Source organism: Antechinus flavipes, chromosome 6 (assembly GCF_016432865.1).
Source record: "Antechinus flavipes isolate AdamAnt ecotype Samford, QLD, Australia chromosome 6, AdamAnt_v2, whole genome shotgun sequence".
NCBI classification, from domain to species: domain Eukaryota; kingdom Metazoa; phylum Chordata; class Mammalia; order Dasyuromorphia; family Dasyuridae; genus Antechinus; species Antechinus flavipes.
The window spans coordinates 122,732,492-122,759,597 of NC_067403.1; the positions used below are offsets into that span (position 1 = coordinate 122,732,492).

Below are 27,106 nucleotides of genomic sequence, written 5' to 3' on the forward strand. Positions count from 1 at the left end.
TAAAAATCATAGTACCTCACTGTGGAAGGGACTTCACAAGTCATCCAGTCTACTCCACTCCTGAGCAAATATCCCCTTCACAATCCCTCCCAGATAGTTATTCATTTTCTAAATCAAAGACCTTCAGGAAGAGAGAATCCATTGCCTTTTCATAAAGCCCATTCTGCTTCTGAATAACTAAAAAATAGGAACTTTTCTTCTATATCAAACCATTAATTAGCTTGTTGGCAACTTCCTCTATCTATTACTTTTATTTCAATTTACTGGAACCAAGAAAAAATATCTAATCTCTCTTTCATATGACATTCCTTCAGCTAAATTTGAAAGCGGTCATATCCATCTGCGTTTTCTCTTCGTCAGGCTAAATACCCTCAGTTTCTTAATAACTTTTCTTGATCTTGCAGTTCCTTACCATCTTGGTCTCTCTCCTTTGGTTTTCCTGGTATTAACTAAGACATTATAAGACAAATGTTAATGGAATCTGTGTACAGAGATGATTTTTTTCTCCTTTTAAAAACAGTCATATGAAACTAACTCCATTAGCAAACATACCTATTTCTTACATTGAAAAACTTATGTTTTTAGTCAGAGTATTACCTTTTCTTTTTCTTTCATAGTTAGGGATTAGTGTACTAAGGAAAGATAAAGTCTGTTAACAACTTTTTGGAATAGATTACAGAAACTAAAATTTAATTGATCAAGTTCCTTAGCTCCACCATTCATAATCCTATCAAACATAAGAGAGTTTTTTCCTGTGACTAAAGTCCAATCATAGGTACATGTTAAAATAAATTCTCTCCAATTTCCTTATTCCTGTTCTCCAGGATAATGTTTCTCTTAATAACTCTGCTCTCCACGGTTCCTGTTATAAAAAAGATCAACTTAATTATACTAGGTATTTTTTTTTTACCCACATCATTTACTGAATCTTAATCCTATTGAAAAATGAAAGGTCAAATATTTAACCAAAATTATAGCCACAACCAAATAACCTGAGAAATATTAAGAATGTCTTAGATTCAATTCTTTGAGAAGATTAAGTTATATAGATGGAGGTGATGAAAAATAGCTAAAAATTCCTGAGCTGCCAGTGTCTGGCATATAGTAGTTGCTTTTTTGTTTTTGAGTCATTTCTGATTCTTCATGACTCCATTTGGAATTTTCTTGGCAAAGATACTGGAATGGTTTGCCATTGTAGTTGCTTAATTTTTTGACTGACAAAAATAATGGGAACATGCAGTCATTTGATTCCAACCCCCACCCTCTAACTTATGCCCCATCCTATTCTTCCTCTATTCTTTCAGATCTTCCATATTATTTTTTCTATTTCTATAGATATTGTCATGCCATCCCACTAGTTTACTTTGATGGATTCCTACTTTTTCTTGTTAAATAAAAGTGAAATTCTCCACCTGGCCTTCAAGTTTGACACCATTTTACCCATCCTATCACTTCCTGCCATGGATAGAAAGCTCCAACCAAAAAGAATTACTCTCCTTCCTTCATTCACATATGCTACTTTTCTGGGTCTGTTTTGTTCTCTATACACGGGAATGTCTTTTCTTCCTTTAGAATGCTTGCCCAATTTTTAAAATCCAACTCAACTCTTTCATTAAGACTTCCTTGAATTCCCCATCAAGGAAAAAAATCTTTTCCCACTAGGCCTTCATGTCCCCTTCCTCACCCCACCTCAAATTTGAACCTCATTATTTTGGAGATTAACATAATTTGTGTTTATTATATTTGCTCCTGCTCCCTGAGGCAAGAAATGACCATCTTTTGACCAACACCTTGTTCTTTAAGCACTCTATAGACTTAGCAATGTTGAATTGCATTCAATTTGCTTAACATAAATATCAATGAACAAAATAAGTTCTCTATGATTAAAACCCAAAATGTAGCAGTACAAAAATAAAATTCTAATGAGTAAAGCTATGAAACAGGTCTCTTATCCTACTTCTACCATGGATAATTAGCATACATGTGTGTCCCTACATTTGGATCACAGTTTTCATTACAGCAATGAACAAATTAAGTTTCTAAAGACCTAAGAACATCTCCATTCAAATACATGAGTTAACAAGTACAAGTAGTACTTGCTAACAATTTCAACAGCTATATCTATGTCTCTGCCTGTTTGTTTACAATAACTTTTGCAATTCAGGATAGTAACCACATGTTCTTTGATAGGCAATTTTCTTGGTCACAAGACTGGCGTCTGTGGAAAATGTTTTGGAGAACAAAAGAAAATCCATATTAATAACCTAGATATATGTAAACTCCTACTTTACAAGGATACTTGATATTATAACATAATGTAATGATTGTTATTATGCATATGAATAATTGATCTGGACCCATATGGATCCATTCAAGATTGTACTATCATCAAGTTATTTCTTCTTACCTTATTTGAACTTAAGCTGTGTATCCTGTCGCTAGAATAGCTGTGGGGTATTGGAGGGTCCGGATAATCATTAGCACCTTTTGTGACATTCTTTTTGATGACTTCTACATAGGAAACAGGGAAGATACCTTGTCTGTTGGTTCCTGGTATTTTACCTTCATACCAATTTTGATCGACTCTTTTAAGAAGAATGACTCTATCCCCCTGTAATGGAAATGTACAAAATGTCTAACTAGAAAAATTATATTATAAACTATGTTATAAAGTATTTATTAAATATATTGTGTCACTATAAGTATATTAAGTAAGACAAAAATAGACAAATAAGTCAGTGGAACAGACTGATTAGACACTGAATAATCAGGATTAAGAATCAATACACACAGCAATTTAGTGCTTAATAAACATAAAAGCACAAATTACCAAATGGTGGGAAGTCTGAAAAGGGGTTCAGGTCAGCCTTTTATACCTTATGCTATGATAAATTCCAGTTAGTTAAAAACTGAAACTTAAAAAGTCATATAAAAATAAGAGAAAGGATGTATCACAATTATGGGCTGGAGAAATTTTATAGCCAGACAAAGGGACAAAAAGACATAAAGACAAAAAAGAAATATAAATTATGCAAAATTTGAAAAGAATTTTGAATAAATGAAATCAATACAGCTAAAATCAGAAAATATACCTATATATTATACATTTATATGTTAAAAACATCTTTTCATCACATAACCCTGATAAATCAAAGTCTGCCATATCCAAAATCTGTAGGGAATTGGTATATATACATTTATATGTTTATAGATATGTTTGCACAGCCACATATTAGACAATTTCTCCAATAAACATGGGTACAATGAATACAATTTCCAAAATAATACCAAACATGATTTCTAAAGTGATTAAAACCATTACTAATCAAGGAAATGCAAATTAAGACACTAAAACTAGTAAAGCATAATGATAAGAAAACTCATTGTTTTTTAGAAAAGAATGACAAAAACTTAGGAATTAAATGTCCGGCAATTAGAGAAAGGGTGCATAAAGTACAGTATATCAATGTAATGGAATATTATTGTGCTCTAAAGGATGATGAATATAAAAACTTCATAGAGACATGAGAAAATTTATATAAAGTGATTGTAGAATAAGGGGAAAAGGGCCAAAAGAACAAACTGCACAATGATTTGCAACGATGTAAATAAATTCGCTTTATTGAGTTGTTGCACTTTTAATAGATTTCAATGAAAATAGAATAATGAGAATTCATGGGTCTAAAATTTAAGATTATTAATGTGAATTAGTGAATATTTAAATAGGTTAAACTGATGTGTAAATATGAATTTTGACATTTAGATAAATTTAACATTGATATAAAACTTTTAACCTGGATTATATTTTAAATAAATCAGTCTTACTGAATTCATTAATTAGGGGAAATTTTTAATACCTTTCTCAGGGATAACTCCACATTTGTATCTGCATTAAAATTGTACTTGGCTATAGCTTCTCCAATTTCTCCCAGTTGAGCCGGGGGTGGTGGTCTTGCAGGTTGAGTTTTTTCTGGAGGGCTGAGTTTCTAAAATGAAAAAGAGTTACTTGTACATGAATAAGTGTTATTTCTGCATCAAATGGATATCTGCCTCTTTGCACATTAATCTGAGAGTAAAAGAGAATAGACAAACCTCTACATAAGAGATTGGAAATATCCCCACTCGTCCATGGTGCTCTCCCTCATACCAATTTTGATCAATTTTCCTGAGGATATAGACAGTGTCCCCTTTTTTGAATGACAATTCCCTGCAATAGACATTTTTAAATCATTAGATCTCTAGTTTTATAATTGATTATATTCATATCATTGTGTTAACACACTGGCAGATCAGATAGGTAAGCATTTCCCTTTATGAAGCACATATATATAATTTTAGAAAAAGTCATTTTAGACTTTATTTCAACTATATCACTAACACACACACACACACACACACACACACAAACACACACTGCCAACATGCCATCTCAGATATTTTTAGTTAGTCAGCTAATACCTAACCTGGCTCTTTTTAAAATTCTGGCAATTTAAAAAATAAGGCAAGAGACAGTCCTTGATCTCAAGGAGTTCAGTGAGATTAATACACACATATGTGTCTATCCACATACCTATACTTATGTATACATGCATATACATACATGTATATATTTTATTATGATATACATATGAAAATCTAATTGGCTAACAGGGCTTAATAAGTAAACATCAGGTTCAGAATAAAATTTTCAACACATAAAATGCACTGATCTAATATCCAGTTGATAATAATAACTAGCATTGTTTTTATATATGTATATATGTGTGTACATACATACACATATATATATACACACATGCATCATGTTAAGATTTGCAAAGCATTTTTATGTAACATAAATTAAGTGCTGAAACCTTTAATTTTGTTTTCTTTCACAATTCATAAGAAATATACATATCAGATTTAATTTATTGTCAGATTGTATGTTGTTTGTATGTTGTTTTCTTTGTGCTTTCCATCTCTTTCAAAACCTGAATGTTTCACAAAACTTTTTTTTTTTTTTGGATTTCGGTTTTCAGTTTTTCAATATTCAATACACTTATTATCTACTGCTAATAACAGCAGCTCATGTTTATATTGTGTTTTAAGATTTACAAAGTACATTTCTTACAACAAGCAAAGCAAATAGTGCGAATATTATTTTTCACATTTTACAGATGGAATCCCCAGATATTAAATGACTTGCCCAAAGTCAGCTCTCAACTCAGAATCCAGCACTCTTTTTCTATTTGCAAGATAGTCAGTGCTAGGTATTTTAGAGACTAAAGTGAATCAGAGAGTTAGACCAGCCCCCAGAAGTCATCTAGTTCAAACTATACCTCAACAATAATGACCTTTATGACATATTCAATAAGTGAGGTCTGCCTTTGCTGGAAGATCTCCAACAATGATAATTATCCAAGGCAGTCCGTTTTAATTTGTGTTGCACCAATTGTTAGGAAACTTATCCACAGGTCAAGTTTACATTTGTTTCTTCAGATCTTCTCTCCCTCACTAGTTTTTTCCCTCTGATAGAATCATTCAAATCCCAATTCTGCATTATATTACTGTAATTCAAGGCAAAATAAAGTGTGTACCATGACTGGGGGAGAAAGAAACAAGCATTTATTATGCACTTACTACATGCCAGACCCTGTATTAAGACACTGCCTAATTTGATTCTCACAATTAACCAGGGAAGTGGAGGAAATTGAGACAGGTAAAGTATACCTGGTTTGCCTGGAATCTCACAATTAGTAAGTATTTGAGGTTCCATTTGAATGGACTCTAAACTCAGTGTTGTATCCATTGCACCACCTATCATAGGAGAATGCTATGGGCACAGTGGGGATTCAGAAGTAACAAAGACTATGTCAGATTATGAGGATATTTGGAATTGGAAAATGTTTTATGAAAGAAGTAATTTTTAAATGAGGCCTTAAGGAAATGAATTGAATATATAGTAAGAAGAAAAGTATAGAAATTAGTGAAGTTTGTAGCATAGCAAATAGTCCGGTTTCAAAGGAACAAGGGCTACTCATAGGAAGAGAAGGTTGGAGAGATTGGCCAAGGCTGTTGTCATTATTCTTGTCTGTTCCTTCATTTTTAAAGAGGACCAATGCTATCTTGGAATGAACTGGATTTAAGTACCAGTGATATCCTGGGATGAATTGGATTTAAGTGAGGCAGAATTGCACAAAATTGTCAGCCTCCCTTTCTTTTCCAAAGTCATAGCAGTCCAATGGCAACACCAAATTCAGGACTGGCAATGGCCCAGGATGCAATGGAAACCCTTGTTTTCAATGTCCAGGCACATCCAGAGCCATAGTATGGAGGGCTCTGGATGGCTAGATGAGGAGTCTGGTTATAGCTCTGTAATCTGCAATGAGGCATCGAAGGTTTCTGAGCAGAAGTGTGATGAGCTGTCTTTCAGAAGGATTGTTCTACAACATTGCGTAGAAACATCTTGCTACTCTTGCTATTTTTGTTGCTCCATTCTCTAAATTGGAACACCAGAAGCTATCCTTAGGAATGTGAATCCTAGAGCCATTCAACTCTACTCCCTGGGAACATGGTCTTCATGTTTATTCCAAATACTTTCTACTTGCAGCTCTCTGTTCCTTTTCCTTCCATTTTTCTTTGGAAATTATTCTTAAATCTGCATATCTATCTATCATTGATCAATCAATTTTGTCTATCTATATTGGTACTATTTCATCTGGAAATGGGGGTTGTTAATGAATGGCTTTCCTTACCATATTTGTGATTTCCCAAACTATAACTCAATCTGAACACCACTGTCCTATATGCACTCTTTCTCCCATTAGAATATAAGCTCTTAGAGGACTAGGACAGTTATAATTTTAATATTTATATCGCCATTGCTTAGCATAGCATTTGGCACATATTAAGGTCTTAATACATGTTTCCCCTAGCCACTGGAATAGCTAATCAGTATAAATAAATCAAACCCACATTCTATTGAGAAACTATAGGCAGTGAAACCAGATAAGGATTTTTAAAAATTGCTTAAGCTAGGAAAATGATTTCTCCAGCTTGAGTGATGACAATGAGAACAGTAAGAAGGAGGCAGATAGAAAAGTTTGAGAGGGAGAATAATAACTTGGACAACACAAGGCCAATAAGACCGATGGCAGGGAGAATTTCAAAAAGGAAGGCAATAGTACTGAAGATAGGAGAACAGAGAAGTTGAGGACAAAAACTGAATGACTGATGGTGCTGGAAGGTAGGAGGGGAATTCTGACCTTGGAAAAAAAAGTTTCAGTTACAGAGAGAGGACAAGAAAGCAGCTTGATTAGATTTGGCCTTCAACAAGTCTGGGAGTTAATGGAAGGGAAGAGTTATTTTGGAAGCCTGAAGAAATAGCAGAGCCAAAGGAAAATTAAAAAAAAAAAAACAAACAAGATTTAATAAGATTAATCAGGTGTTCTCTTTAAGCTGACCTCATGAGAAATCTTTCATAAGTAATAACCTATCCTTTAATCTGTTTGGAAGTCATCCTAACTTGATAAGATATCGCTCAATGAACAGTTTTTCATTTGTTAAAATTCCTCAGATAAGGTGAAGAAAAAAATCCTTTACAGCTCATTTGTCTTTTTCATACAGAAAATATTAAAATACATAGAGTCTTCTCTTTGCCATCATTCCTATTAGACACACTTTCCATTTAGAAGAAGAATGGACCTGGAGTCAGGAAGATTTGACTTTACACACTTACTAGCTTTGTAACTCTGGGCAAGTCATTTAAATTTTATTGTCTGTGGATTCCTCAACCATAAAATAGGAATTCCTCCCTCCTTCCCTTCCTTTCTTCCTTCTTCCCTCCCTTTCTTCCTCCATTTCTCCCTACCTCCTTACCTTCTTCCTTTTTCCTTCCCTCTTTCTTCCTTCTTTCTTCCCTGCCTCTTTCCCTCCCTCCCTCCTTCCTTCCTTCCTTCTTGGCTCTGTAGCATGAATCTTTCATGAGATTGTGGTGTCAGCCAGTCAGTCCTAATACTTTGTTGAAACCAGGGGTTATTAATCTTTTGTTCATGGAATTAAAAAACAACAACTATATTTCAGTGTAATTGAAATTACTTTGTAATCTTATGTATTGTACATATTAAAAAAAATATATATATATATATGATCATAAGAAGGCTTTATCAGATGGCCAAAGAGGTCCATGACATAAAATAAGCTAAAAAAAAAAAAACCCAACAACAACCCAATAACAACCTGGTTTAGACCAATTATTTGTGACTCTTCAAACTCAACAATGTAGTCATGTGACACTCTTATATTTATCTTTAAATAATGGGGGACGGGCATATAAAAATGATATCATTATTAAACATGGGATTGCCCTTCAGATACTCATTGAGAATCAACAAGATTTGTTTTAGTGTGGATGGATTTTTTAAAGCTCCATAAAATAAAGGTGAGAGTTATTTAATATAATTGAATAGAAAGGGTTTTCCATTCCAAATGACTAATTCTGTGGCCATCATGGGTTAATAATCTTTTTATAGAAAGACAATGTTTGCTTTTATAAAACCCACTGATTATCAAAGAGTAATTAGATTAATTTTAACCACATATTTATCATTCCAATATAACTGGTTCAAATGACACATTCTGGATGATTCTCTAATAGGTTTACTATTTAATGGTCAGCTATAGATTTTAACATAATTCAAGTTCAAATAGAATTAAAAGTTAAATTTTACAAGCCAGTTCCTAGATACTACTAAGACAGATAATGCCAGACAGTAACATCTCTAAAGTAATTTAAATGCAAATTACCCAAGTGGGTTTGAGTTTTTCCTATTAAAATGTTAATAAATGTCTTTACTTTCCTTTTTATTTACAATGATAAGCATAAAGCCTGGCATATAGTAAGCACTTAATAAATGCTGACTGAATAATAGCTCTTTAAATTTCTAAGCTATAATGTAATGCAATATTTTTTTATTATGTTTTTGGCAAAAAAAAACCCCAATTTGATAAAAATGTCCCTAGTTCTTCTTAATAAAACTGATGTATAAGAAAAAAAAATTTTTTTTCTAGTAGGCCGAATCAAAGAGCAAAAAACCCCTTGGATTTAGTGTTGCGGAACATGGGTTTAAATCCTGATCTTATTAGTGAGTGTGTAACGTTGGGCAAGTCATCACCTCTTCTTAATCTGTATTTTTATTAGTAAAATGAGGTAGAAAGACTTCTAAGACTTAGCTTAGATTCTATCTACAATGGTAATCTTTTCCCTATTTTCTTAATTATTAGTTTATTTTCTATCACCTTCTCTCAAATTATCTTGTATTACCTTATCGGTGTATAGATTGAATCCCCACATATGTTATCTTATTGTTTTCTTATCTATGTTATATTAACTAGCTTGACAGCTAGTTGCTTTGTTTCCTCTCTCTCTAGTCTCTGTCTTTATCTCTGTCTTCTTTGTCTCTGTCTTCTCTGTTTCTTTTTTCTGAATCTGTCTCTGTCTCTCTGTGTGTGTCTTCTCTCTTGTCTCTCTTTCTGTCTTTTTTCTATCTCTTTTTTTCCTTCCTTCCAGATCTCCTTAGTGAGAGGCACAGGTACATGGAGTAGATGTTTACAATTGACTGAATTGAAATTTATTGTCAAGATATCATCAAAAATCTCTTCAGATATTGTCTTGTTTGTTAATCTTTTTCTAAATAGCCAGATTCCAGGTTTAAGAATTGATTAAAATACACACATGCGCGCAGCGCGTGCGTGATATCTTTGGGGTAAGGATTTCCAGGTAAGGATATTCCCTTTACAGATAGGGTCAGTGTCTATCTAGCAACCGATGCTTTGAGAAATTACCTGGAGCACTGAGAGTTGAAGTGACTTATCCATGGTTATAGAAGATAGAGTATATGACTAGCAGAATTTGTATTCAAGTCTTCCTGAATCTCAGACTAGCTGTCTATTCATCCCAAATGGATGTGGCTTACAAATAAAAGCTTATTCTTAATTCAATTTGTTTAACACATTCCAGCAGACTTATTTTTAGATCCTCTTGTTTAATATTTTGATTACTTTTCCCATTATGCAGATGAGGAGGGACTAACGGATGAACTAGTATTATTTGTTATGGAGAACACTGGGAGGACACAGTATTTCAATCTCAGCTATGTAAACATATAGGGAATAGCAACCATCTGTCCTATCTCTATTGTGAATAGTACAAAATTACAGGTAAGGATTTAAAATAAAAGAAAGAATTCCATCCCTATGAGAATTGTTAAATATTAGAATGGACTTTCTGGGTGGCTATGAGATCTATTAATTTCCCTGGAGACTTCTAAAAGAAGAAAAATTATTTTCTCCCTGGCACGGATTAGGTTTAGCTTTACTTGAGGAATTAATAGGATTTAGAGTTGGAAGGTATCTTAGAGGGGATGTAGTCATCTCTCCAAATAAATGACCTTCTATCCCTAAGAGTGTGTAGCACTTGGGTAACCAAGTACAGGAAAATAAGAGATACTAAAGCAGTATCAAAAAAACACTGAAGGAACCCCTTTAAAGAGGAATGGACATGGAGAAGGTGGTGAAGGAAAGAGAAAGCATGTATTTTCTTAATACCTCTTGGTAAACTTTTAGGAAATACCCTAGAATAACAAGGCCTGACCAGTATCTGACCACAGCAGCTGATAGAGCACCAGTCTGGAGTCAGGAGCACCTGGGTTCAAATTCAACCAAAGACACTTACTGTGTGTCCCTGGGTAAGTCACTTAACTCTGTCTTAGTTCCTCATTAGTAAAATGAGCTGGAGAAGGAAATGACAAACCACTCTAGTATCCTTAATAAGAAAACTCAAAATGAAGAAGATAGGACACAACTAACAAGTCTCAATGATAGGCATCATCTTCTTGTATCTTTGCAATATGCCTGCAGTCTGGGTCTGCAGATGTTTGTCAGCATTTCAGAATGCCTTGCTTTTTATACAGCAGGCACTCTATGCATACTTGTCCAAATAGCACTTAATTATAAGTCACTTTAAAAAAAAAACAGAGATTGTGTACCTTGTCCTAAAATTTAATTATAGGAGAATGAGCCAGATTATTTTGTACAGAGATTTTTCAAGACCATGAACCTTTGAATTATTTTCTTACTTTTCTATTTGCTAGACCCCAACTTGTTTGATGTATTTCATATCCAGATGTTTTTCATTGACCCCCAAATATAAAGCAGATCAACTATCAAATAAAATCTTAATAAAATATTTACTGGAATGGACTTCAGAGACAGGTTTGTTAAATACAAATTCTACTATGATAATATTTCCTTTTTTGTGACATTCAAAATTTTATGTGGCAAATAATTATATTACTTACTTAGATGTTTGGGCCTTAAAATCATAAACAGCTCTGGCTGGCAGCCTCTGAAATGGAAGGTAAACAATTAGTACAGACCTGAAAAAATGGATTTTCATTTTTTTCAGTTAGATAATCAATTTCACACCACTGAAAACAGATGAGATTCCAATTCTTCAAAAGGTCTGTAGTTTCACGACTACGGACCCTCTCCTCCACAGATGTCAATTACAATGCTTTGATGCTTTATCAGATAGTTTTCACTAGTTTCTGAAACCAAGGAGATTCAATATCTTATGGCTATCCTGGTTCCTGAACTGAAGATCACATGGCATCATGGATATAAGGCTGGAAGAGAGCTTAGAGGCCATCTGGTCTAAAACTAATTTTACAGAAGAGGAAAGTTTAGGCATGGAGCAGTTTAATGTCTTGTCCAAGGTCATACAGATCATAAATGGCAGAGATGGGATTTGAATCCATATCCTCTGACTCCAAATCTAGCACCCTTTTAACTATAAGCACAACTTATGGGTGATAGAAAGTTCATCTGTGACTGGTTTGATAGTTGAAAGTTGTTTAGCTCAGTAGGAGTACCAGGTAAACTTGTTCTTAACTTGGCAAAGTGTTGCAATAAACCAAGTACCTCACTAAACCACAAGGCATTTAGTGAAGTCAGACACTAAATCAAATGGCTAAAAAAATATGGAATTTTCTTAGATACATTTCAAAGGAGTTATTGAAAGGAAAAATGGAGATGTTTATTTTATAGGATATAGTATTAAGTATTAATCTAGCAAAAGTGTAAGTGGGAAAAAATTCATTTGGCTTCTCCATTATTTCCCTATGAGATTCCTCAAAAAAGATACATTCGTTTTTGAACTGAGAATGAAAGTCGTAAAGGGCAGAGCAGATTTAATACTTACAAAAATACTTTTTATATTGGGGACCAGATCTATATTTCTTCTGAAGTGAATCAGGGTATAAATAAAACCTTAAAAGGACAGAATATGAACCCTTAAAAGCATTAATCTCTCTCTCTAATTGAGGGTGATTAAGAAATTAGCAACTAGTTATTTTAATAGTTGGAACTGTCATTTGCAAAAAAAAGTACTTAGGAGAGCATGTGGGGGATGACAAAAAAAGGAGAGGGGAGTAGCTTTTTAGGTTAATCATGTCATCAAACTCTGGGTCTCTTTAGGACTCACTGTGCCCTATAGGGGCATCTGAAAGTATCATCATTCTGAAGTGGGCAGGTTTGATGATGATAATAATAGTATTTGAGGTGGAATGTGAACTTAGATTTTCCTGACTCCAGACATGATACTCTATCCACTGTGCTGTCTTCTGGCTAGTACCCAGGCTAGTGATCCTCATCATCTTTTATGGGAATGGGATTCAGGCTAAACTGGACCTTCATGGAGATTGACATTTGAACTGTCCTCCATATAGACTAAGAGCTCAGTCTTGGCTAAAACAGGATATTCTGGGATGGCTCTTGTCCTTAAGGTCCTTTCTAATTCTCCTCTAATCCCATCACAAACTGCCAAACTTCAGAACCATCCTTCGGTTCAGCTACTTGCCCCTAAGTCACCTACCAAGGATATTTCACTGTGACCTAGTATACCTCACTGAAAAAAGCAGTAAGTGCTTTCTGGCCATTCCTGGCAAACACAAGTTTATGACTCTATGACTCAGTAGTTAGAGGCAGAAAACTAGATATGGTTAATATCAGAACTCAAAGTACTTATCATTCCAGATTAACATCTGAAGCCATAGTCTACCTCCCAGGCTGACATCTCATTCTTCTTATGACAGAAATAAGCACAAATTTCTTGGGATCATTTCTTCTGTCTGATTTTCAGATATATTCTCATCCAGTGAATGATTTATTAGATAGCTCACCTTAAGTATAATGGCAACAAATATTTATGGGTTATGGATGGATGGGGAGTGAGCCTGTGAATTCACTGGTATTGTCAACTGTTAAATGAGGAAACTTTTTCTATGAAGATCAAAACCTTCTCTTCAATTTGTATAATCTCATAGAATATATATTGAGAAATTCAGAGGCTTTCCCAAGATCCCACAATGAGGATGTGATAGGACGATACTTGAACCAAGGTCTTCCTCCTTATGTGTCTCTTATTCTAAGGATATTCATAGTTAGAGTACAAATCCTCTGGACAAAAAAGATCTATGGTAACAGCCAATTGGTAGACAGTTGAATATCAGCTAACTGCCAATTTTCTAGATACCATTCTCTCCACCCCCTGCATGAATCAGAACCAATCCTTGAAGCTTGATCTGCATCTGAGATCCAGGTTCCCCTCCAGTACTTGGTTCTACTTAACCCAGTTAAGAATTCTAGAAAAACCAGTCAGTTTTATTGATTCTGGAACCCCATCCTGCCATATACCATACTACCACAGGTCCTGTTTTCATCCCCTTTGGTCCTTCTTACTATATTTCCCCTTAATAAACCTAGTTTGCTTGTATTTCTCTCTATTGAATCTTGTCTTGTGGTACTCTACAAATGTCTATGTATTGCACCCTGGAATCCTGAGACTTCATTTAAACTACATTAAGATACTTACTTAACCTTATATAGAGACACATACATCACCTTAAATTTCTGGAGCATTTTCATACCTGCTGTCTCATTGACCCTACTATTTAACTACCTCTCTTTCTGGAGTTCCTCTTCTTTCTCTGGGAGCATTTCGACCCAAGTCGGTGAAAGCTGATGAATAACTTCTAGGAGACTCTTGCTCTATTGAAAAGAACAATGGTAAGTACATGGTGATTATCAGCTTAGCATAAAAAGTAAACAAGTTCAACCATTTCTCAAGATGAGTGATTGTTTTCTAAAAGATAAGAAACATAACTAGATGTGCAACACAATTGAAAACAAAAGTACAAAACTCAAAGGTAAATTACAAACTTGTGACATTCAGTTCACAAGAAGATTGTGCTTGAAAACAGGTTAAAAATACCAGAGATCACAAAAATTAAATGGGAAAATGTTGAATGACAATGGCATAACTAAAAATGATTCTTATGTTTCTGAGTGATGGCTTGGGAAAATATATGAATCTATGGGAAAACGCTGGATTAATGGTAGTAGAATTTCAGATCCCAATATTCGTCTATTGTCTATTGTCTAATGTCAACATTAGAGAGCCTACTGGGGACTTACAAGAGAAAAGTTTGGAGGTTATACTCAAAACAAAGGGCCCTGGGAACATTTCGCTAAAATACAGTAATTTAGAATCTTGGTCATGGGAAGAAATAGATGATAAAAGAAAGAATTGAAAAGAAGAGATTATGATCAAGCCTTATAAAATGTATTCTCCAAAGACGTAACACCCTATTATATGTGACATTCCATTGTGCCCAGCTGATGTAATTTTTTGTTAAAAAGTCTATTTTTATCTAAAAAACAAAAACCCAAGGGCTTAATTTGATTCAACAATTAATTGCTAATGTTTGCCCTATTCCATTCACATCAGCACCAAATGAGCATGCTGGTTTACAGATAAGAATTCTGAGTACTGGTAGTTTTTAGCATGATCTTTATATGTTCTGCAGTTCCAAGAATTGCCTGCAAAGACAAGGGAAATTATTTAAAACTTTTTAGCACCAAGGGAAATTTAGCTAAGTGTTCCAAAACTTTGTTGCTAATTTTTCCCTCAAGGCCTCACAGACTATTTTTAAAAACCTTATTAGCAAATTCAGCTATTCTGACTAACAGGAAACACTAAAAATGAAGTCACCATCTGATCTAATTTTGAAGAAATTGAAGAAAGGCCCTAGAGGAATATTATTTGAATATTATGCTACAGAGTGATCAGTTAAAGTAATTTACATACATATATACATATCATATATTACACATATTTTATATATTATAGTCTCTTTATAATTTCACATACCACTATTTATGGTTGGTATGTATATACATATGTGTGTATGCATACCTACATATATTCTCTGACTCCTTTAAGGAATTCTCAACCTGGAAACTATGAAGTTAAATATTTTGATAAATGGGTTTCAATGTAACTGGGTTTTTTTTTTGGTAATCCTATATATTTTATTTTATAATAAAAACATTATTCTGAGAAAGGTTCTTATAAAGTTTTGCCAGACAACCAAAGGGGTCCCATGATATATTCTTTTAAAAAAGCATTAACAACCCCAAACTGTAGATTCAATTTAAATATTAATTGAACTGAATTCATTTGATAATTAAAAGCATGGTTCTCAAACCAAACCTAAGAACTCACTAAACAAAGATTCTAGAGTGGTTTGTCATTTCTTTCTTCAGTGCTTTCTGATTTCTATTATCAATGTAGAAAAGTTGGTGCAGTTATGTAGTGATAGACTATGAAGGAGTCTTGGTACTATCAACAGGGCCATGAAACCAAGAGGTTATTCAGTTATTTCTTTTCTGTCTTTTGAACCTTGATCTGCAAGAATGTGGGCATGGGGGAGAAGGAATTTGTCTCTATTTCTATACCCAAACTATTTATATGTCTAAATAAAATGGAAGCTAACAGGTGACTTGGCATCAAACTATACTAAGAAAACTTTTGGTGACAAGGAAATAGTCTCAATTGTCTCAAAGGTATCCAAGAGGTTGATATGTGATGAAGTGTAAAGAGTACTGGTCTGCCTGGAGCCATGAAGATCTGAGTTTGAATCTGACCTCAAATGCTTACTAGCTGTGTAACTTTGGGTTTAACCCCTATATGCCTTAGTTTCTTGCTGTAAAATAGGGACTCCACACTAGAGAAAGAAAAATGTCTTTGCTAAGAAAAATCCATAGAGTTACATCCGGTTGAACAAGGGGATCATGAATTTTCTTTGCAGAATAGTCTATCTCCAACAAAATCAGAAAGTGAGGGTTATAGGAGAAAGGTTCGATCTCATTCTGTCTGATTATTCTCATGCCCTTGGTTTGGAGCATTGAAGATATACTAAAGGAAGGAATGAATGTCAGGTTTATCACACAATGATACAAAAAGCATGAGGGCTGGAAGAAGTAATAAGTGCTCCCTGACCTGTTGAATTTAAGTTTTTCTCTTGATGTCTATATCTTCTCTGAATCTATAGAAATTTCCTAGAGTACTCTAAATGAATCTCTTTGCCTTTAACACATTCTAAACTCTGGCATCTTACTTAATACTTGCCTATATTCTTCCTTTTCTATTCTATTTGATTATTGCCTCCTTGAAAGCAAGGTCAGTAATGTACATTTTTGCATCTCTAAAACCTAACATGGCACTTTGCACTGAAATCGATTTAAAAAGTATCTCGTATATGGAAAATTGAATTATGACCAAGTTTTCGCAGCAAATATATGTGTGATGCAAACATATGTATATACACATACTGTACACACATATGTATATATTATTGCTGTTCAGTTTATCCCTTTAAGACCCACTTTGAGGCTTTCTTGGCAAAGATACAGGAGTGATTTGTCATTTCCTTCTTCAGCTCATTTTACAGAAGAGAAAGAAACTGAGATAATAAGGGTTTAAGTGGTTTGCTCAAGGTTACTAAGTGTCTGAAGCTGGATTTGAAATCAGGTTTTCCTGACTTTACCCTGATACTCTATCCAGTGATCCACTTAGTTAATTCTTTGTGTGTATGTGTGTGTGTCTGTGACTGTGTATACATACATATATACCATTTAATTGGGAATACAGGACTTATCTGTGCTATGTATGATACATTTATATCTGCTTTCATAAATGATTCAAAACTTCCAATGAAATAAATACATGTTCTCATTTTATGACTAAATTTGTAATTTAAAATGATGTAAATAATATTAATTCTTGATTATGGATTATCATCCATATGTAGCACATTTTCCCTTCCCAGTTAATATCATCCTAAAACCTTGCACATTAAATACAAAGCTTACATTTCTATAGCATTTTTAAAACTTTTCAATGAAAAAATTCTCTGGTTTTTAAAGCCTTTCAGAGACTGGCCCATTCCTAGTCTTTTTTTTCCCTTACTCTCTTCTGTGGATTCTTGTGATCTAGAACCTCTCACCTTTTTACATTTTCCACATATAAAAGTCCATCTCCAGATTCCAAGCATTTTCACTGCATTCCCCCTCTGTGGGGAACATTCTCCCACTTTACTTTTGCCTCCTGGCTTCTCTGCCTTCCTTCAAGCTTCAAATAAATTTCCACTATCTGTAAAAAGTCCCTCCCACATCTTAGTGATTCTCATCTGACACTACCCCCAATTATTCTGTATATAACTTGTTTGTACCAGTTGGGTTATGTAATTTTTTTGGCCTTTCTTTGTATTTCCAGTGTTTAATGTAATGCCTGACACACAATAGGCCCTTTAAAAATTCTAGCTGAGAGACTACTCAAAGTGCTGTCACTCTTATGCCCCTTCTTTTTTTGGTGATTGAACATCTCTATTCCTCTAAGAATCGGTGATTTTATTGTTATGGCTATTCCTGTCATCCTTCAGGCAGATTGCAGTACCTCAGTACATAACTCAGTAAGTGGTAATTTAGGATTCCCATGACTGAACAATTCACAAATGGTACATAATGCATAATTTCTAGGATCCCAGGGTCAACTCTGGTCCATAATGAGGAAAACTTTTTGTAGAAGCTGATTTCTGAACCAAGAATGTAAACTACTTTTAGATAAAATGAAACATAATGAGGAAAACAAATCTGCTGGGAACATTCCCGAGTATTCTTTCTAATGTCTTCCAGACCCTCTAAATAACTAACAAATTTTTCTCTTTTTTGGATTGTCTCCATTAACTACTCCTCTACCCTAATGACTAAGATAACATATTTTTTCTCATTTCCACACCACTTGGGCTGTCTTTAAAAAACTCACCTTGTTCCTTTAAGTCTAACCGACTTCACATGCATTAAAAAAACCCTTTCAGAGTAGACATATTGTGCATTGGGCCCTACATACCACTCAGGATGACCTTGATTAAAATATAGCTTTCTAGATCTGAAAAGTCTTTGCTTAAGACTAGTCCTTAATTAATTTAAACATTCAAGTTCTTTGACCCATTTCTACTTTCCTTTCTCTCTGTATATGATCTTCACTCCTATAATATTGAGAAAATTAAAGTTATTCAGCCAACATTACCTCCCTTTCTCCACTTTATTTCCAACTAGACTTTTTTTTTTATTCTGCTTGCTTTTGGAAGGTAAGAAGCCTTCTTCCCAGTTTTTTATTCATGCTCCTCATCCTATTTTCTCCTTTCTTCTTTACAATTATAATTTCTCCTCCACCACTTTTTTATGCCTCGAAATACATTTATGTCTCCCCCTAATCTTAAAATAACCCCAAATTCGAAATTTCTTTCTAATGATTCTACTACTCCTTTTAGCCCATGTCACTTCTTTGTATTCATCTGACACATTCCTTCAAGGAAGAATAATCTATATCACCTCTACCTTAGTAGCCATTTCTCAGTTCCTTGGATCTGAATTCCATTTCCATTACTGATCCTAAAATATTTCTTTTCAAGTTCACCAAGGACTTCTTAATTACCAGACAGCAACACCAAAGAAAAAAAATTCTTTTTGGTCAGCATTTATTCTCCTCAATGTTTCTAAAGCATTTAAAATTATTCTCTATCCCCTTTCTTCTAGAAACTTTAGTTCCTTTTACTTTTTTCTCTTTCTATACCTTCTTCCTAATCGTAGGTATCCCAAGGCTCTGTTCTTAGATTTCTCTCTCCCTCCCTTCCCATCCCCTTCCATTCCTTCTCCACCCTTCCTCCCCATTTCTCTCTTTCTCTGTGTCTATGTGTCTCTCTCTATGTCTGTCTGTCTCTCTCTCCCCCTGGCATCCTTCTCTCTCAGACTTGTCTATTTTCTTATTCCAACTATTTTATTTATGGAGATGACACCAAAATCTGTATGTCTAGCCTCAGCCTGTTTCCTAAGCTTAGGTCCTGTACCGATGACAACAATGATGACAGTGACAATGATGACAACAGCTAACAGCTACTACATATTTCCATCTGTATGACCTAGGGCTACCTAAAACTAAACAAATGCCAAATTCATTATTTTCTTCCCTAAACTTATCCTCTTCCCCACTTATTATTTCTGATGATGACCTGATTATTCTTCCAATTACCCAAGTTTGAAATCTTGGAACCATCTTAAATCCTTTTCATTTTACCATCCCCTGACCTTCAATCATCAATTTCAAAATCTGCAACTTCTCTTAAATTTCATCCCTTCCTTTCCTTTTTATATTGTTTTTGTCTATTAGAATATAAATTCCTGGAGATTAAGGATTTTCTTTTTGTTTGCATTTGTATCCCTCACATTTAGCACAGTGCCTGGCACAGAGTGAGCATTTAAATCCTTCCTGCCCTCATTCTTTAGTCCCTTCTTCTGCACTGTTGCTATCATTCTTCATGCTCTTGTAAAATATCCCTGCTTCCATTCTCTTTTCTCTTTATCTGCATCCTTTATGCTGATGTCCAAATGGTTTCCCTAATATATAGGACAGTCTATGTCAATTTACTGCTCAAAAACCGTCAATAACAACCAAACCCTATGCTTACCAGAAAAAAAGCACAAACTTAGTGTTTTAACATTCAAAGCTCTTCACAGTCTAGCTCCAGGGTAACTTTCAAACTTCATTTCACATTACTACTGTTTGAACAATTTTCATTTCAGCCAGATAGTCAATCTTTGATTTCATTCTTCCCGGTCCAAGCTCCATGCATTTGTATGGACTGTTCTTTATATCTGTAACAGTCTCCCAGTGAAATCCTTTTCTTCACTGAAACTCAACTACAAGCATTTTCTTTCCTCATCCTCCAAATTAGAATTCTTCCCTTTTCAATCTCCCTTTCTGTTGTCCTACTCTGTATTTTTCACTTTCTAACATGCATACCTGTTACTCAATATAAATAGCTAACATTTTAATACTTAAAATAAATTCTCTATACATAGCTTAACCTCATACTATATTCATGCTTCTTAAAAGCTGGGTGTGTATTGTTATTGCTCTTTTTCTATCTCACTATACCCATTGCTTAGTATACAGAAGATGTTTAATATATTTTTGTTGAACTAAATGGATTGAATTAATGATAAAATCCTTCGATAGTTCCCAGCTTTCTAGGCTCTCAAAAGGTGTTATTTAAACAAATAATTCTTCTGTTGAAATATTCATTTAAGTTTGTAAAAGATTTTCTTATATTTGCTGTCTGAGTGACAATCTCCAAATTGCCACTCTCCTAACAGTAGGCTCTATGATGGTCTTTTCTTTGAGATTACTATCTTTGCATGCCTCAACACTTACTTTTAGCACTACACATAAATGTCCAAAATGATAGATAAATGTCAGATGTTCAGTGAGTGAGCCATCATGTCACAACAAGCATCAGCTTGTCATAATTTCCCCCCGATGGATGGTATCAATAGTTAAGATGAATGAAATGGAAAGAAGAAACAGAAAATGACAGAACTAATAGGTGGCTGCTTCAATTACAAGACAAGATAAAAAAGGAAAAAATAATCCACCTTGGAAACTATCATTGTCCTGGTGGTTGTTGTTAGTTGTATCCATGTCTTGAAAAGAGGCACTAGGAGGTAATCGTCCACAATCATTCTGGTAGGGTAGATAATGGGCAGCACCATCTTGAGACAGGGGAGGCAAAGGCTGATGCAGGGGGCTTTTTCTCAAAGTCTTAAGTGATGAATTCCTTTCGGGAATGTCTGGAAGCAGCTCATTGATAAGTCTGTGTAATATGCTATTGTCGGGCAAACTTCCCCTTCTCTTTTCAGCTTTAATTTGATCACAAATATCCTTAAGGGCAGAGTCCAGAGCATCAAATACAGATGACTTGGATTTTGTCTTTTCAGTCTGTTTTTTGGGAGCAGTACTTTTTTTCCTTCGAAAAGGCACTGGGCTTACTAGGAAGGCTAACTTAGAAAGGCCAGAGTCTATTTCTTGTCGCCTAGAATCTTCAGCATGCTCCTGTTTAGCCCTTTCATGTTTCAACATGGTAGTAAATCGCGTGTAAGAGGCAGGGCATCTTCCCTTGCAGGAGCTGATGAGATGCCGGTGGTGATGGTGGTGGTGATGGTGGTGATGGTGATGATGGTTGGACCCATAGAAACTCTCCGACGATGTAAAAGAGAAATGATCAAAATCGCTCTCACTGCAGAAGGATGAGCCTTCTACATGAACAAAGTCACTGACATCAGAGACCATTCCATCTTGGTCACTGTCTGAGAACTCCATGTGAGAACGTGGTAGTTCATCACTGGTCACTTCAATGTGAATTGGCACTAGAGTTTTAGGCTTATAGCTTCGTGCATTAACCTGATTGACATGTCTCCCTTGATTTTCTTCCTCCAATAAAGACTCAATGGAAAACCTTCGTTTTGGACACAATCCATTCTGAGGCAATTCTAAGGTGACTGCAGACAACATTTCATCCCCTAGATTTGGCATGGATTTTGACTTTTGAATTAGCTTCTCAAACTCAGAAATGCGTGTGGGTACCATGTCCCTGGGCACTTCCTCAGTTGAGGACTGGCTCCATCCACGCAACATGCCCTTGTGTTGTTCCGTCTCATACTGTAATATCCTGGACTTTACAGAACAAATCACCTCAGACTTCATCAACTCTTTGCGGTTAATGCGATGCATTTTCTTGTACATTTTCAAGAACCCAGGGGCATCATGTGCAGACTTATGTCTGATTCTTGACCTACCACTTGTCCGGTTCTCAGGGATGTAGGGGGAGATCCATGTCAATGGGCAGCTGTCTTTGGAGTCCTCCTCACATAACAGAGAGCCCAGACTTTCTGACTTGGTCTGTGGGTCAGGGAAACTATCATGGTCCTCATTGAGAAGATCATCACAACTGCGAGATTTCAATTTGGGTGAAACTGATTCTTCTGTGCTGCTCCAGACCTCGGCATTCTGCCGTGTCATCTGCCAACCATTCTTGAAGTTGATGGTGCGCTTTGAATCATTTGGCACATCCAAGTGCTGCCTGTATGTGCTGCAGTAATCTAACTCACTTGAGGTGTGGTGGTTGTGCCCTGAATAATTGTAAAGGGATGGACATGCTTTGCTAATATCCCCACCTTATAATCCAAAGAGCAGCCCAGCAGAAGAGAAAGATTTCCGGCAGTTAACAGGTTCGCAAAGAGAAGAGATTGGGTCAGTAAGTATCATAAAGAAAAGAATAGAGCAAGCAGTTAGTGTAGTTAAAACTAGAAACAATATAGAGATAGTTTAAGCAAAAGGAAAAGTGCTAATTACAACAGGCTAAAGAACTGTTAAAAACTTAATTGGCTTTCTCGTCTATAAAATTAACAAAATAATAAAAAAAATTAATTACCAAGAAATCTATTCCATCTATAGCAATGAAAAGTTAAAGCTATGCTTTTTTTCCTAAATGCATCACGTGAAAAACGTCAGTGTCTATTAAACTGATAGCAGGGTGCGGCAATTATATGAAAGACCAACAGTCTGTATAAAAGATTGGCAGTCTGTAAATTTGAATTTATGCCAGCAGATTAAGCTGTTATGATTAACTGTTATTATTACCCGTTTTTTAACTCTAAAGCCAAATGTTAGAAAATTAACATTCAAAAACAGTAGCATGCACTTAATAGGCTTAAGAAGATAATGAGATTGAATCTAGCTTGTAATTGCCGATGAAGAGAGTTAAATATTACTTCAAATTCAGCTCAAAGAATTTGGAATTGGTCTCTTTATGATCAATCAGAATGATGAAGGACAAATATAGCAACAAATTGTAAGATGTGTCCAAGTAGTTTCCCCAATAACTGCTCCACAAATACAGCAGGACTTGGATTAGAATCCCAACTTTGCGACTTAACTAGCTATATGAGTGCCCAAGTGATAGAACTGTTCTTGGTCCCAGTTTCTTCATTTTAGGACTAGATAGATCCCAGGTTCTCCTTCAGTTCTAGAGTTATGATCCTCAGTGGTGCTGATTGGTGACTCATGTTTCTCTTAGGAAGGCTATGACTAGAGTTACTTAGACTTACCACTAGAACAGTTTATATCACCCCCTAAGTGAAAAAAACAAAACAAAACAAAAAAACACCCAGGGATTGATATTTTGACACCAACAGAATCCATCTCTGTTTATCTTATAATCATTTTGGCCAGGGCTTATCCAGTCAGTCATATTCCTTTACAAGTTTGAAAAACCTCTACCTTTCTGATTTAGCTCTGGGGATCTAGACTTGTCACCATGGTCACAACCGCTATACACCTCTGCTCTCTAGTGCCCAAGTCCCATCTCAGCAGTAAATTGGGTATTTAGGGAGATCTTTTCACCGTTCTACTTTCCAAGGGACTATTTTAGTAACTGTAGTAATAACAGATACAATGAATTCCTAGTGACTTAAAAGAATGATTGTTATCTCCCTGGGTGCAAAGTTTACTCATATATAGGGAGATTATTAGCCACCAGAGAAAAAGTGGTTCAGTGATTTGTGAACATTGAGACTGAGTTTTGAAATTGTTTTAAAGCAGGATATTTGCCAAAAATTTGATGCCATCTTTAAAAACATGCCACTGTGTTATTTGCAAGGATTGTAATAGTTTTTGTAGATTGTCCCAGAATAAAATATTGAAAATTTGAGAGGTTTCGTACCTGATAATGTTTTTAGAGCAGCTTCTGTTTTTATTTTCCAGCTACACATAAGTATAATCTTTAAATTGTAAGAATCTTCAAAAATGTTTCCAAAAAATGGAAATACTTCAACATTATTTTAACAGACTATTAATAAGTCACACAGTATTTTGAATTTGAGTTTATTAATGAAATATATATAATAGTCTTAAAATAAAATGTTTAATAGACATTATGCAGGCAGGAAATTCCCTTTCAATAATTGATGTTTCATCAGCAAGAAATAACCTAGATAAGAAGCTTCTTTTAAAAAAAAACAAAAAACTTAACAAAAGACATTTCATTCCCAAGATTGAATCTGATTAGACACAGAGACAAAAGCTATCACTATCTTGGTGCTTGTTTTCACCAAGAACTATGCAATGAAATTAGCAGATGATGTAGCTGCCAAAGAATTGGTCTCTTACCTTTTGCTCTTGAAGGGGAAGAAGGAGAAGAACCAGTGAAAGATTTCATAAGGGTGGTGCTTGGACCTGGGAGATCTGCTTGGGTTGGGCTGGTTCTGTTTGTATTCTGATCAGCCATACTTCGGGGATGACCCACTGCAGGCTCACTCTTCCTCCTTTTTCTGTAGTCACCAGCTGTACTTGCAGAGCTAAGCAAAAAGACAAAAAAAAAGGGGGGGAGGAACCACCACATCTAGTTCAAAATGAATATTTTCTGAAAACCTGAAGCTAGTATGCTGGTCAAATAGGTAATTACCTAGAGGTAAAATCACTAATCCCACCACCAAGTTTGAAATTCTAACTACATTTCCCTCTGTGACCAATAAATCTATTCCATCTATAGCAATGACAAGTCTATCTGTGATCCTGTTTTAAAATGGAAAGACTGTTGGTATTACTTAGTAGTTCATTAAATCAACACTTTGGTGTGAAGGAATTTATCAAAACATATTATTCTTTAACTAGAAAGATTCCTCCTCCTAACCTGGAAGAATAGGAAAAGAAGGGGGAAAAAATCAAAGAGGATATCCAATTTCACTTCTATAAAGATTTTGTTTAGAAAAGTCAAGATATTAATTCTAGTTTCTGAAGGAATTAAACTTAGTCCTAAGGACCAAGGCTACATTGCTATGAACTCAAAATAAACACGTGAAAACCTAAATGATCAATAATTTATCCACCAGGACATTACACTGGAAATGATATCCAATTTAAAGAGAGAAGAGCTGAATTCAAATGTCAATCCTCCAATTTGCTACCTAGGGGATTATGATTATTAAGGCTGTCTCTTAATATTATTGAATCTCTGTCTTTGCTTTAAAATGAAGAGATTGGATCATAAAAGGATGATGATAATGATGACACACTTTGACTATCTGGGTCTCATTTTTACCAATTTTAAAATGATTATTTCCGTTACATGAATAGACTATTAATTATTATGTATTTATTATGGATCTGGTGTTTCAAAATATGTAACAGCAGAGTTTTTATTGGAAAAGTTCCTCCCAGCAATGCAGATGGGATCTTGATACTTTTGTATACAGAAGGTTAGGAAGCAATTTCTCGTTTTTTTCTGTGAGATCCAATATCAACTCCAACTAAATGCAGAATCTTGCCACGAGTTCAAGTGATTCAAATATGACCAGAATGTGGGGAAATGTCACCTTCTAATTATTCTTTCAAGCACTCAAGAAAGAATATGTTGAATTTGTCACTGCAAAGGCAATTACTTCTTACCTAGCAGGCCTTTCCAGGCTGCGGTCTAAGGAGGTCTGATACAAAGAGGCCTGTAAAAACAGAATGATGATTCTATGAAGCTTATGGAATGAAAAAAAAAAATCACCTGTCTGAGTTTATAGAATAAATTTTACTGAAAGAAATTATCAAAATCACAGAACAACAAAAACCATTCACCTTAATAACAAAACTGCACTTTCCTAAAGGAAAGTCAAATATTTAAAAATAAAGGCTTATCCTATTTCATCAACATGTATTTTCCCTTTTAAAGTCTTGTGTTTGTAATATGCAGCATAATTCAATAATCCATAATGTAGTCGCTGTTTAGAAAAGAGAAACCTGATGTCTGAAAAGGAACAGTATTACTCTAATTTATTAATAAAATCCCATGTATTCAACCAAATAAAGGAGGAGATACGGTGAGAAATCACTTAGACATTTATGGTCATTGTTAAATTCTGTGGAAGAAATTTCCCCCTTTCTTTTGCCAGGTCTAATTGTTTTACTTTGAAATCTTGGAAAGACAGAATGCAGGCAATAAGAAAACATGTTTAATCTTTTAATATGTGCATCAAAACAGAATCTTAGATATCATACACAATCAGGTAGTTACAATGGAGGTCAGATGATAGTCCAACTGGTATTACAGAAAAAATTTCCCCAAAACACATCTGACAGATGACCATCTATCCAGTCTCTGAAAACTTCCAACATGGGGAAATCCTACCAGGGAATTGTTCATGAATAACATGAGAAATCCCACTTCTGTAGGAATATAAGTTCCTACATAAGTTAATTGAATCTTATATGCAAGATATAATTGTACAAGAAATAAATCTTGATAAGCCACAAATTCAGATGATTGACAATAAATTATGCCACCCAAGTCTGGCCAAACAGATGACAAGCTGAAAATCCAGAATGAGATATATATTTTTGAGCATGGCCAATGCAGGGATTTGTGTAGTTAGACTATGAGTACTTGTTTTGAGGGATTTTATTTTATTGTACAATTGGAGACATAATATAAGACAGAGATGATTAATTCTTGTAAGGATAAATACATAAAAATTGTTAAAACTATCAGCCAAGTTTGAAAAAATAAATGAATCTTGACTGGAGACAAACAAAAGGAGGGGTCATTAAGAATCCCTTTTCATTAATTTGCAAAGGGAAAAACATAGCATTTTCTTTTTTTCCAAGTAGAAAGTATTTTCAGAAAATGTTGGTCTACAGTTTAATAAGTTTAAATAATCTTTTCAATTTACTAAACTTTTTCTGTAGTTTAAAAGAGTAGAAAACTAGCTACATAAATATGGAAAATCAATAAATACATGCTATCTTATATCAGATCTACTTTTATAAAACACGAACTCAATTGATTTG

At 34.7% G+C, this 27,106-nt stretch overlaps 1 protein-coding gene across 12 annotated transcripts in view; it reads right to left on the minus strand.

Moving 5' to 3' along the window:
• The window catches only part of SORBS2 (sorbin and SH3 domain containing 2), a 126,881-nt gene that overhangs the window by 30,885 nt on the left and 68,890 nt on the right, over positions 1 to 27,106 (minus strand). For 9 of the 12 annotated variants that reach the window (XM_051967682.1, XM_051967685.1, XM_051967681.1 and 6 more), the window contains 8 exons: positions 25,721 to 25,770; positions 24,443 to 24,630; positions 20,872 to 22,449; positions 13,997 to 14,085; positions 11,337 to 11,383; positions 4,093 to 4,207; positions 3,858 to 3,986; positions 2,408 to 2,611 (listed from right to left, as the gene is read on the minus strand). In XM_051967682.1, coding sequence (XP_051823642.1) covers positions 2,408 to 2,611; positions 3,858 to 3,986; positions 4,093 to 4,207; positions 11,337 to 11,383; positions 13,997 to 14,085; positions 20,872 to 22,449; positions 24,443 to 24,630; positions 25,721 to 25,770 — 2,400 coding nt within the window. The remainder of the gene's footprint in view (positions 1 to 2,407; positions 2,612 to 3,857; positions 3,987 to 4,092; positions 4,208 to 11,336; positions 11,384 to 13,996; positions 14,086 to 20,871; positions 22,450 to 24,442; positions 24,631 to 25,720; positions 25,771 to 27,106) is intronic. The other 3 variants (XM_051967687.1, XM_051967688.1, XM_051967684.1) reach the window with 1 other exon arrangement.